This window comes from Gadus chalcogrammus, chromosome 14 (genome assembly GCF_026213295.1).
Source record: "Gadus chalcogrammus isolate NIFS_2021 chromosome 14, NIFS_Gcha_1.0, whole genome shotgun sequence".
Classification (NCBI taxonomy): domain Eukaryota; kingdom Metazoa; phylum Chordata; class Actinopteri; order Gadiformes; family Gadidae; genus Gadus; species Gadus chalcogrammus.
The window spans coordinates 65,992-78,564 of record NC_079425.1 but is presented as its reverse complement, the minus strand read 5'-3'; the positions used below and the strand labels follow the sequence as shown (position 1 = coordinate 78,564).

The 12,573-nt window shown below is 47.6% G+C and overlaps 1 protein-coding gene across 6 annotated transcripts in view; it reads right to left on the bottom strand.

Moving 5' to 3' along the window:
- ppfia1 (PTPRF interacting protein alpha 1) overlaps positions 1-12,573 on the bottom strand; it is a 63,013-nt gene that overhangs the window by 15,158 nt on the left and 35,282 nt on the right. For 5 of the 6 annotated variants that reach the window (XM_056608489.1, XM_056608491.1, XM_056608494.1 and 2 more), the window contains exons 16-19: positions 9,909-10,137; positions 4,989-5,018; positions 4,433-4,548; positions 869-1,041 (exon numbers count right to left, since the gene is read on the bottom strand). In XM_056608489.1, coding sequence (XP_056464464.1) covers positions 869-1,041; positions 4,433-4,548; positions 4,989-5,018; positions 9,909-10,137 — 548 coding nt within the window. The remainder of the gene's footprint in view (positions 1-868; positions 1,042-4,432; positions 4,549-4,988; positions 5,019-9,908; positions 10,138-12,573) is intronic. The other variant, XM_056608493.1, reaches the window with a different exon arrangement.

Genomic DNA, 12,573 nt, shown 5'->3' with positions numbered 1-12,573 from the left:
AGGGAGACAGACAGACAGACAGTCAGAGAAGAGACTCCCAGGGCGCTGCAAACAGCAGTGCAGAGGCAGTGAGCCAGCCAGCGGCCCCAAGCTAGAGACCCCCAGACCCCAAGACCCCCAGCTAGAGACCCCCAGACCCCAGCTAGAGACCCCCAGACCCCAAACTAGAGACCCCCAGACCCCCAGCCCCAAGCTAGAGACCCCCAGCCCCAAGCTAGAGACCCCCAGACCCCCAGCTAGAGACCCCCAGACCCCCAGCCAGCAGCCCCAAGCTAAAGACCCCCAGACCCCGAGCTAGAGACCCCCAGACCCCCAGCCCCAAGCTAGAGACCCCCAGACCCCCAGCTAGAGACCCCCAGACCCCCAGCCAGCAGCCCCAAGCTAGAGACCCCCAGACCCCGAGCTAGAGACCCCCAGACCCCAAGCTAGAGACCCCCAGACCCCAGCCCCAAGCTAGAGACCCCCAGACCCCCAGCCAGCGGCCCCAAGCTAGAGACCCCCAGACCCCCAGCCTGCGGCCCCAAGCTAGAGACCCCCAGACCCAAAGCTAGAGACCCCCAGCCAGCGGCCCCCAGACCCCCAGCCAGCGGCCCCAAGCTAGAGACCCCCAGACCCCAAGACTCCCAGCTAGAGACCCCCAGACCCCAAGACTCCCAGCTAGAGACCCCCAGACCCCAAAAACCCCAAGCTAGGGACCCCCAGACCCCCAGCTAGAGACCCCCAGCCAGCAGCCCCAAGCTAGAGACCCCCAGACCCCCAGACCCCAAGCTAGAGACCCCCAGCTAGCGGCCCCGAGACCCCCAGCCAGCGGCCCCTAGACCCCCAGCCAGCGGCCCTAGTGCAGAGGCAGAGCGGCCCCCGGGCTGACCTTGGCTCAGGGGGTCTTTCCCAGGAGGGCCGGGCCTCCCCTTCTCCTTCTTCCCAAACAGACGGCCGATGGACGACTTGATGCTCTTCTTCTTGGCCGCTTTGTTGAGGGAGTCCTGACTGCTGTTGCTGCTGCTGGGGTTACTGCCCTGTCCATCCTGCAGGCCAGCCAGACTGACAGAGACAGATATAGGGTTAAAACAGGCCTGCCAGACTGACAGACACAGATATAGGGTTAATACAGGCCAGCCAGACTGACAGACACAGATATAGGGTTAAAACAGGCCTGCCAGACTGCCAGACACAGATATAGGGTTAATACAGGCCAGCCAGACTGACAGACACAGATATAGGGTTAAAACAGGCCAGCCAGACTGACAGACACAGATATAGGGTTAAAACAGGCCTGCCAGACTGACACACAGTTATAGGGTTAATACAGGCCAGCCAGACTGACAGACACAGATATAGGGTTAAAACAGGCCAGCCAGACTGACAGACACAGATATAGGGTTAAAACAGGCCTGCCAGACTGACACACAGTTATAGGGTTAAAACAGGTGGGGTTACTGCCCTGTATGTCCTGCAGGCTGACGTCCATACGTCTCCCTGAGGGTAGAACGCTGGTCTTAAGGAGTTTGTAAACGTCTCCTGAGGGTAGAAGGCTGGTCTTAAGGAGTTTGTAAACTTCTCCCTAAGGGTAGAAGGCTGGTCTTAAGGAGTTTGTAAACTTCTCCCTAAGGGTAGAAGGCTGGTCTTAATGAGAGTGTGTAAACGTCTCCTGAGGGTAGAACGCTGGTGTTAAGGAGAGTGTGTAAACGTCTCTCTGAGGGTAGAACGCTGGTCTTAAGGGGTTTGTAAACGTCTCTCTGAGGGTAGAACGCTGATCTTAAGGAGTTTGTAAACGTCTCCCTGAGGGTAGATGGCTGGTCTTAAGGAGAGTGTGTAAACGTCTCTCTGAGGGTAGATGGCTGGTCTTAAGGAGAGTGTGTAAACGTCTCCCTGAGGGTAGAACGCTGGTGTTAAGGAGAGTGTGTAAACGTCTCTCTGAGGGTAGAACGCTGGTCTTAAGGGGTTTGTAAACGTCTCTCTGAGGGTAGATGGCTGGTCTTAAAGGTCCCATGACATGCTATTTTATGTATTCTTTAATATAGGTATTAGTGGGCAACTAACACAGTATTCAAAGACGTTCCCTAAATTCAGTCGTGGTGCAGAGTTACAGCCACTCCGAGCCAGTCGCACATTGAGCTTCCCCCAAATGCGCTGTTTCGGTGGGCGTGTCAAGGAGGAGGGTGGGGGTGTGGCCCTGAGCAGCTTGCAGCCACCATGCGCTCTGTTTACAGTGGATGTATCGCAATGGCGAGGCGCACACCCTTTAGCCGTGTTCTGTAAATATTCTAGAACACACGGGAGTCCTGGAGCTCTATATCTAAATATTATCATATAGCCTACACAGATATCTATATCATATAATATATATTATCACGGCCAAAAGCTGTGTGAGCCGATATTATGAATCTCAAACGACCGTGTTGGGTTCTCCGACGTTCCTGGTTCTTCAACGTCCACATCAATGTGAATACACACACTTTAACGCAAGTGTTTCTTGTTGGTTCTTTGACGTGTCTTGTATTTCCACAACGAGACTGTCGTGGGGGTTATCAGAGCCATGGTTGAGAAGGAATTGGGGGAAAGGAACTTTGGTTTGACTCGCTGAAGTACATGAACTGCGACATGCCGCCGGGTGCCGCGAGGCACCATCGCCCGGCAGCGGGCAGCCGGCAGCAGGCAGCGCGCGGTTCAGTCGACTTCAGGTTGATGTGAAAGTGGAAGAACCAGAGACGTCGCAGAACCCGACAAAGTCGTTTGTGATTCATAATATCGTCTGGAGGCGCACACAATATGTTATATGATATAGATATCTATGTATTATATGATATTATTTAGATATAGAGCTCCAGTACTGTAACGCAAGTGTTGTACACTTCCTTGTTATTTGGATAACCGTTCTGCTGTTGGTGTGATGGCGCATAACACGAATGAATGAATTGGGGGGAAGGAACTTTGGCTTTGACTCCCTCAAGAACATGAACCACGACATGGAGGAGAAAGGGATTGTTGGCGGCGAATGTCTCCCGCTTGAGCCCCGCTGAGGGACCACCGCCGGAGGCGGAGGTGCATAAGCGCTGCCCGGCAAAGATCCCTTTCTCCTCCTTGTCGTGGTTCATGGTCTTGAGGGAGTCAAAGCCAAAGTTCCTTCCCCCCAATTCATTCTCAACCTTGGCTGAGATAACCCCCAATACGAGTCTCGTTGTAGAAATACCAGAGACGAGAGTCCGACGTGATGCGCCATCACACCAACAGCAGAACGGTTATCCAAATAACAAGGAAGTGTACAACACTTGCGTTACAGTCCTGGAGCTCTATATCTAAATAATATCATATAATACATAGATATCTATATCATATAACATATTGTGTGCGCCTCCAAACGATATTATGAATCACAAACGACTTTGTCGGGTTCTGCGACGTCTCTGGTTCTTCCACTTTCACATCAACCTGAAGTCGACTGAACCGCGCGCTGCCTGCTGCCGGCTGCCGGCTGCCCGCTGCCGGGCGATGGTGACTCGCGGCAACCGGCGGCATGTCGCAGTTCATGTACTTCAGCGAGTCAAACCAAAGTTCCTGTGTCCTGTCCTGTCTTGTGGAAATACAAGACACGTCAAAGAACCGACAAGAAACACTTATGAATACACACACTGTAACCGACAAGCGTTACAGTGTGTGTATTCACACACACACATGTGGCGCTCGCACGGTCGAGTCTCATTGGCGGGCCAACGTCTCTGGGCGGGCCAGGCAGAGTAAGGGGAGGAGCTGAGATTCCTGATGACGTCATGAGCACAGACATTCCAAACAGCGCGCTTGAGCCTCCGTTTTTTCGAAGGCGAGCAGAACAGCTAGTGCTAGTTTTACACCAAACGAAAGTTTTAGCCACTGGGGGACCATAGGCAGGCTAGGGGAACTCATATTTATGTTAGAAAACCTCCCAAAGTGAGATTTTCATGTCATGGGACCTTTAAGGAGAGTGTGTAAACGTCTCTCTGAGGGTAGAAGGCTGGTCTTAAGGAGTTTGGAAACGTCTCTCTGAGGGTAGATGGCTGGTCTTAAGGAGAGTGTGTTAACGTCTCTCTGAGGGTAGAACGCTGGTCTTAAGGAGTTTGTAAACTTCTCCCTAAGAGTAGATGGCTGGTCTTAGGGGGTGTGTAAACGTCTCCTGAGGGTAGAACGCTGGTCTTAAGGAGTTTGTAAACGTCTCCCTGAGGGTAGAACGCTGGTCTTAAGGAGTTTGTAAACATTTCCCTGAGGGTAGATGGCTGGTCTTAAGGAGAGTGTGTAAACGTCTCCTGAGGGTAGAACGCTGGTCTTAAGGAGTGTGTAAACGTCTCCCTGAGGGTAGAATGCTGGTCTTAAGGAGAGTGTGTAAACGTCTCCTGAGGGTAGAACGCTGGTCTTAAGGAGAGTGTGTAAACGTCTCCCTCGGGTTAGGGGGGGGAGTTACCCGCGGACGTCCCTGATGTCCTCGTGGCTGGCGGTGTGCGCCCCCCTGCTGATGGAGCGCGGCGTGGTGGGGGGCGAGGTCTCACAGCGGATCGGGGCGTGGTCGTCCTGCGCCGACTGGACAGCAACACAACATGAGACAGAAGGGTTAGCGTCCCCCACTGTGTGTTAGAGACCAGTTGGGGTCACCAACCGGACCCCCCCAACCCCTGTAGACCAGGTAACGAACGGGACCAGATGAAAGTTAAACAAAGTTTAGTCCCTCAACAGTTAAACTCTCTTGATGGTTTCTGAACTAGTAATATTAATATAAAGTTACGACAGTTCCACTGTATCCTCTCCTGTATATGTATCTCACTAACATAGTAGAACTCATCTAACAGACTCTTAAACAGAGCTGAGGGTTGGATGTTCTGATAGTGTGGAGATGATGAGGATGGAGAAAGACAAGGCTGAACAGCAGCCACATGATGGGGGACACATGGAGGGGGTGAATGATGGTCTGGAGGGGAATCGGTGCAGAAGGGACAGTAGCAGTGAAGCAGAGTCTAGATTACCTTCCTGCGGTGCTTTCGCAGGTCGCTAGGCTGAAAGCGGCAGAAATGGAGAGAAGAAAAGAGTTAGTGGACACAAGACTCAAACCTAGAGGAACCACGCCATGCCAGAGGAGAGAACACACACACACACACACACACACACACACACACACACACACACACACACACACACACACACACACACACACACACACACACACACACACACACACACACACACACACACACACACACGGCAGCAGAGATGTGTTGTTGAACATCACAACTCTGTGGGGAAGAAAAACGGCAAACTCACACAGCGCAAGGTTGGTTGGGTGGGGGGGGGGGGGGGGGGGGGGCTCGGTGCAGCTCGGCAACATTTAGAACAAATAATAAAAACAAGGGACTAAAACTTGTCCAGGGGCTGTTAACCAAGGGTAATCTGGTTTAATAAATAATAATTTGTGTAAAGACATTTTGGCATCAAACGGAAGAAATTGCTAGGTAATGATCCACTGGTCAGGGTTAAGGTGTTGATCCACTGTTCAGGGTTAAGGTGTTGATCCACTGTTCAGGGTTAAGGTGTTGATCCACTGGTCAGGGTTAAGGTGGTGATCCACTGGTCAGGGTTAAGGTGTTGATCCACTGGTCAGGGTTAAGGTGGTGATCCACTGGTCAGGGTTAAGGTGGTGATCCACTGGTCAGGGTTAAGGTGTAGGTGGTGATCCACTGGTCAGGGTTAAGGTGTAGGTGGTGATCCACTGGTCAGGGTTAAGGTGGTGATCCACTGGTCAGGGTTAAGGTGTTGATCCACTGGTCAGGGTTAAGGTGGTGATCCACTGTTCAGGGTTAAGGTGTTGATCCACTGTTCAGGGTTAAGGTGTAGGTGGTGATCCACTGGTCAGGGTTAAGGTGGTGATCCACTGGTCAGGGTTAAGGTGTTGATCCACTGGTCAGGGTTAAGGTGGTGATCCACTGTTCAGGGTTAAGGTGTTGATCCACTGTTCAGGGTTAAGGTGGTGATCCACTGGTCAGGGTTAAGGTGGTGATCCACTGTTCAGGGTTAAGGTGGTGATCCACTGGTCAGGGTTAAAGTGTAGGTGGTGATCCACTGGTCAGGGTTAAGGTGATGATCCACTGGTCAGGGTTAAGGTGTAGGTGGTGATCCCCTGGTCAGGGTTAAAGTGTAGGTGGTGATCCACTGGTCAGGGGTAAGGTCTAGGTGGTGATCCACTGGTCAGGGTTAAGGTCTAGGTGGTGATCCACTGGTCAGGGTTAAGGTGGTGATCCACTGGTCAGGGTTAAGGTAACCAGTTAATTTGATGTCTCCCTATTGGCTGAGACAGCAGGGGCTGGTGAATTTGCTCCTGGTAATATTTAACTAGAGCTGTCAAGCGATTAAAATATTTAATCGTGATTAATCGCATTAATGTCATAGTTAACTCACGATTAATCGCAAATTATTTTTCTGTGCTAAATATCCCTTGATTTTTTTGTCCCATAATTCTTCTCATTTTAATTCTCTTATCAACATGGTGAAGTGCATCGGCTTGCCTTGTGCAACATTGGCATTGGCATATACTGATCAAAACAGGACGATACAAAGAAAGAGCAATTAAACGACTGCTTTGAACAAATGTCATTTGAACATAGCAGTCAGGCTACTGCTTCTTTGTTTTGAGCCAAATTGTTTTAAATAAAATAATTGCGTTAATCGCGCAATCATTTTTTTAACGCCGTTAAAATTGGTTTGCGTTAACGCCGTTAATAACGCGTTTAACTGACAGCTCTATATTTAACCCTAACCCTAACCTTTAACCCTAACCCTATGTCCACCCAGAGTGGATCCACAGCTCAATCCATTGCTCGCAGACAGAGTACAGTACCCATCAACGCAGTACATCTTCTGGCTGATACTATTCTTCCCCTGGAGTTAAATACCTAATCACCATTTCCTCTCCTCCGCTGTCAGAGAGAGGCCCAGATTAGCAGGCTAAAGAAGGGCCAGTATGGAGGAGAGGAAAGGACTTCTGGAACAACTTGTGAATGGGCATGTTCAAACAGATGACATGGTATTGAAGCCGAGCGCCCGCTTTCTGTTCAAAATCCAAACACAATCAATTGCAATAAATCGTGTGCTTGCTTTAGAAATATAAAAAAAAAGAATTAAAAACGGGTCAGTATACTAAGCATATAGTATAGGGTTAACCCTAACCCTATACTAAGCATACTCAGAATAAGGATGTTATGTCCTGCCAAAGCAGAACCTATCGTGAGGGTAGCCGAGGTGACACCATATATATATATATATATATATATATATATATATATATACAGTATTTTCCGGACTATACGTCGCTCCCGAGTATTAGTCGCATCAGTCAAAAAATGCTCCATGACGAGGAAAAAAACATATATACGTTGCATCGGTGTATAAGTCGCATTTATTTTTAAACATTTAAACAAGAACGTTTAGTCTGGAGAGACTGAATAAAATTGCAATAGCAATATAGGTGTGTCGGTCCCACTCGTAGTTCTGAGAGTATACCGAATTCAGTGACACCGGGATTCCACCGGACGCGTATGCGCCGCGGTCCTAAACCTGAGCGCACGATCGGGAGGTGGAAGTTGCGCTTTAGATGCCTTCACAAGTCCAGCGGAGGGCTCCAGTTTTCGCCGGCCAAGTCATGCGCTGTGATATGTGTGACAGCTATGTTGCACAACATTGCAGCTAAGGCTGGGGTAGCTTTGGTTGAACCGGAGGACATTGAGGACAATGACTACGAGAATATAATTTATTCGGTGGTGCAGTAGGCTTGCAGCGTTCAGTTGTAGGCCTAATGAATGACGGTGCCATCTTGCGGCCGAAGATTATGTACGCACAATTTTGGCATATAAGTCGCTTTGAAATATAAGTCGCAGGGCAAGCCAAACTACAAAAAAAACGCGACTTATAGTCCGGAAAATACGGTATATATATATATATATATATATATATATATATATATATATATATATATATATATACATACACACACACACACACACACACACACACACACATACATATTCTACTGTAACATACTGTAACTAATTTAAAGAGTCTTAAGGACAGCCTGACTGCACCCAACTCTCCCCCCCAGCCAGGGAGAAGGGGGAGGGGGGGAAAGGGGTACCTGGAAGAGGTAGGGTGCATAGCTATAGAGGGGTTGGTGGTCTCGGAAGCTAGCGGCAGCATAGGGCAGGTAAGTTACGGTCTGCTGAGAGAGGGAGGGCTGGATGATGCAGGGGTTATAGTTAGCGCACTGGGGGGGGGGGGGGGGGTTACATAACACGTTACATACATGGCATGCTCAGATCATTAGAATGACATACATATTGGAGACGAGAACCCTGATTCTTAGGGGTCAGAATGCATCGTAAGGGGACCCCTAACTCACCACAATGGAGGACTGCGAATTGCTAAAGAGATAGAGGCTAAATCCTGAGGCCACAAACCTGTGGTTGTGGCCTCACTAGGGTACTGTTCTGTACCCTAGTGAACGATGCTGTTCTGTACCCTAGTGAACGATGCTGTTCTGTACCCTAGTGAACGATGCTGTTCTGTACCCTAGTGAACGATGCTGTTCTGTACCCTAGTGAACGATGCTGTTCTGTACCCTAGTGAACGATGCTGTTCTGTACCCTAGTGAACGATGCTGTTCTGTACCCTAGTGAACGATGCTGTTCTGTACCCTAGTGAACGATGCTGTTCTGTACCCTAGTGAACGATGCTGTTCTGTACCCTAGTGAACGATGCTGTTCTGTACCCTAGTGAACGATGCTGTTCTGTACCCTAGTGAACGATGCTGTTCTGTACCCTAGTCGATGCTGTCATGTTAAGATGTTTAATAATCAATCGTTATTTTTATTTTACATTTTTGTTTCTTTATCGATATTTGATGAGCTTAGTTAGCAAGTGTAGCGGGGGCTCAACGCTTATATCTTATAGGGTTCTTACCAGGGTCATAGTGTATGCGTTAGAGTTATATGTTATAGAGATGATATGAGTAAGGGATAATGTATAGAACGCAATGTGTATTTTCCGAGCGAATATTCGAATACCCTATATACTCCCTGGAACCGATTTGACATTATCTGCATATTTTGTTGAAGATTTAATAGCTTTTGAACCTTAATTAGTAGGCCTAAGTAGGTTGAAGTTCCTTATAGTTTTCCCCCGTGAAAGCGAACAGCTATTGCTCTGTTCCAAATCAGCTGTTCTCTGCCATCTCAGCCCTTACGGGAGCTTTTCAATTCATCCTGGAACGTGCATCTTTTCAGGGAATTTGTACAATAAATCCATAACAAATACCGAATATTGATTTGTCTTATGTGTCCATATTATATCCATTATATTGACCGGGTATTCCCAAGACGCTCACGCTCTGCAGCAAGCCAGTCACAGTTGATTGGCGCGGCGCTGTACAGCGAACGTAAACAAACAACTATGCTAAGGTTTTAAGTATTACTTTTCCTCCAGAGATCCAGCTAATGTTGTGTTATAAAGTAAAGGGAAACAAGATATCCATTCTTCCTCCACCTCTCTCGCTTCTCTGCTTGGTGTCGCTGACGCTTATATTTTGCCTCCCTCGCTCTGGTAACGTCACGCATGTGGAAAAAAAAACAAAAAACGAAGTTCCGAATACTGATTTAAGCTTCGAATACTAATTTTCCGAACGAGTATTCGAATATTCGAATAATTCGGGCCAGCCCTAATAATAATATATTATAATATAGGGTTAGGGTTCTTACCAGGGTCATGGTGCATACTATGTTATAGAGTTGATATGATATATTATAATACAGGGTTGGGGTTAAAGAGTTGATATGATATATTATAGTACAGGGTTGGGGTTATAGAGTTGATATGATATTATAATACAGGGTTGGGGTTCCTACCAGGGTCATGACCCCCATGCGGTCCATCTCTCGGTTGGGGCTGCGGGGGACCCGGCGGGGGGTGGAGTGTCCGGAGCCGGGCGGGGACCCCCCGACCGAGGACCCCCCACCGTGGGAGGGGGGCAGGGAGCTCATGGAGCGGAAGCGCCCCCCCAGGCCGTCGCCCCCCACCCGGCACTCGATCTCCTCCGCCCGCTGGGAGGTGTTCTCCTTCTCCTCCTGGATCATCCTGAGGGTGGAGAGAATGGGTGGTGTAGAGGAGACTGACCTGTAGGGTGGTGGTACGAGGAGCGTCTGCACCATCAGGTATACCAACACCAACACCAACAGGTACACCAACACCATCAGGTATACAACACCATCAGGTATACAACACCATCAGGTACACCAACACCTCTACACCATCAGGTACACCAACACCATCAGGTACACCAACACCTCTACACCATCAGGTACACCAACACCATCAGGTACACCAACACCATCAGGTACACCAACACCATCAGGTATACCAACACATCTACACCATCAGGTACACCAACACCATCAGGTATACCAACACCAACAGGTATACCAACTAGGGCCCGACCGATTCATCGGCCTGCCGATTTAATCGGCCGATTATAGCCTTTTTGAAATAATCGGCATCGGCCAAAAAGACGCAGATTACAACTGTTTTTTTTTTTTTTTATGTTATTGCGCTTAGTATCCTGCAGATTGCGCTCCTACTCGCCTTGCTAACTAACAACTTTAGCTGGAGTAAAAAAGAGGAGATTGAATTTTACCGTACAACATGAAAGCACGCTCGCTCAGGCAGCTGCGCGCTCACCTCACTAATGTACACAAGACGCGTTGTTTGAGCATGTTGTGCCTGTTTTTCTTTAGGTCCCAGGCCATGTTAATTTGTTATACTGTAGACTCTAACGGTGAGACCATACTGCTCAGCACGCACGTGTTAGTCACTGCTCACGAGCGCAGCACATTGGGAGTTAGTTATTTATTTTACATTTTACATTACACTCATTTTTTACTGTAAATGCATTCTAAAACACTCAAAGGTTCTGCATTCAATTCACATATTCATCAAGTGTTTAAAGTATATTTAAGGTATCATAAACTAAGTTTTATATGCTTTTTTTTTTTTTTTTTTTTTTTTTTTAATCGGCCGATTAAATCGTAATCGTAATTTTTCTCTGAAAATAATCGGCATCGGCACTCAAAAATCAATATCGGTCGGGCCCTAATACCAACACCATCAGGTACACCAACACCATCAGGTACACCAACACCATCAGGTACACCAACACCATCAGGTATACCAACCCCATCAGGTACACCAACACCATCAGGTATACCAACCCCAACACCATCAGGTATACCAACCCCATCAGGTACACCAACACCATCAGGTATACCAACCCCAACAGGTATACCAACACCATCAGGTAACACCATCAGGTATACCAACACCATCAGGTATACCAACCCCAACACCATCAGGTATACCAACCCCTCTACACCATCAGTATACCAACACCATCAGGTATACAAACACATCTACACCATCAGGTACACCAACACCTCTACACCATCAGGTACACCAACACCATCAGGTATACAAACACATCTACACCATCAGGTATATCAACACCATCAGGTACACCAACACCTCTACACCATCAGGTACACCAACACCTCTACACCATCAGGTATACCAACACATCTACACCATCAGGTATACCAACACATCTACACCATCAGGTACCAACTAGGGATTCGAATAATAACGAATAATCGATTATTCGATGTGTGCCGACATTCAGAAAGGCAGCCATGGATCATCGGCAAGAAATCACAGTATCTTAAACACAAAAAAACAGCTACCTGCTAAGTAGTTCCAGTCGAATTGTCTGTTCAACCATCAAAACGAGAGCTGGTAAATTGTGAAAAATGCATTAGACTGTAATCCGAAAACGGGGTTATATGCTATACCCTATACTAGTATCTGCGGTATAAAGGCTGAATCGCAACGGTCTATACTTAACATAAAGTGCACATATTTATTATTAGAAATTCGTCAAAGCCTTTATACCACAGATACTCTAGGGTCCATAGCATATAACCGCGTTGTCTGATTACAGTTAAATTCATTTTTCACAATTTACCAAATCTCGTTTTGAAGAATAATCACCGCGCCATTCGTTTCAATGGGAACCGCGACGGTATACTTTCAACATAAAGTGTACATATTTATAATTCAAAATTCCTCCCAGCCTTTATACCACAGATACTATATGGTCTATAGCATAAAACTACGTTTTCTGATTACAGATTAATGCAACAGTAAACTGACAACATCGCTAATTAACACCGCAACTGCAAATTAACCACACGGAGATAACCATGGAAACCGGTCAAACAAATTTTCTTTTTGCGATCATTTTGCGAGCGCATCCGCCGTGTTGATAAACAAATCATCTCCCTATAAATGAATGGTCTTCATTTATTTTCTATGGCAAGTGACCATGGTATATGCGGGATAATGCCCCTGGACACCTGTCCAACATTAGTTCCTTCCGTTAATTCCTTTTTATTTGAATGGGAAAAATGGTAACGGTCCAAATGGACTATGATCCTCGGGAACGAATAATCAAATATTCTGACC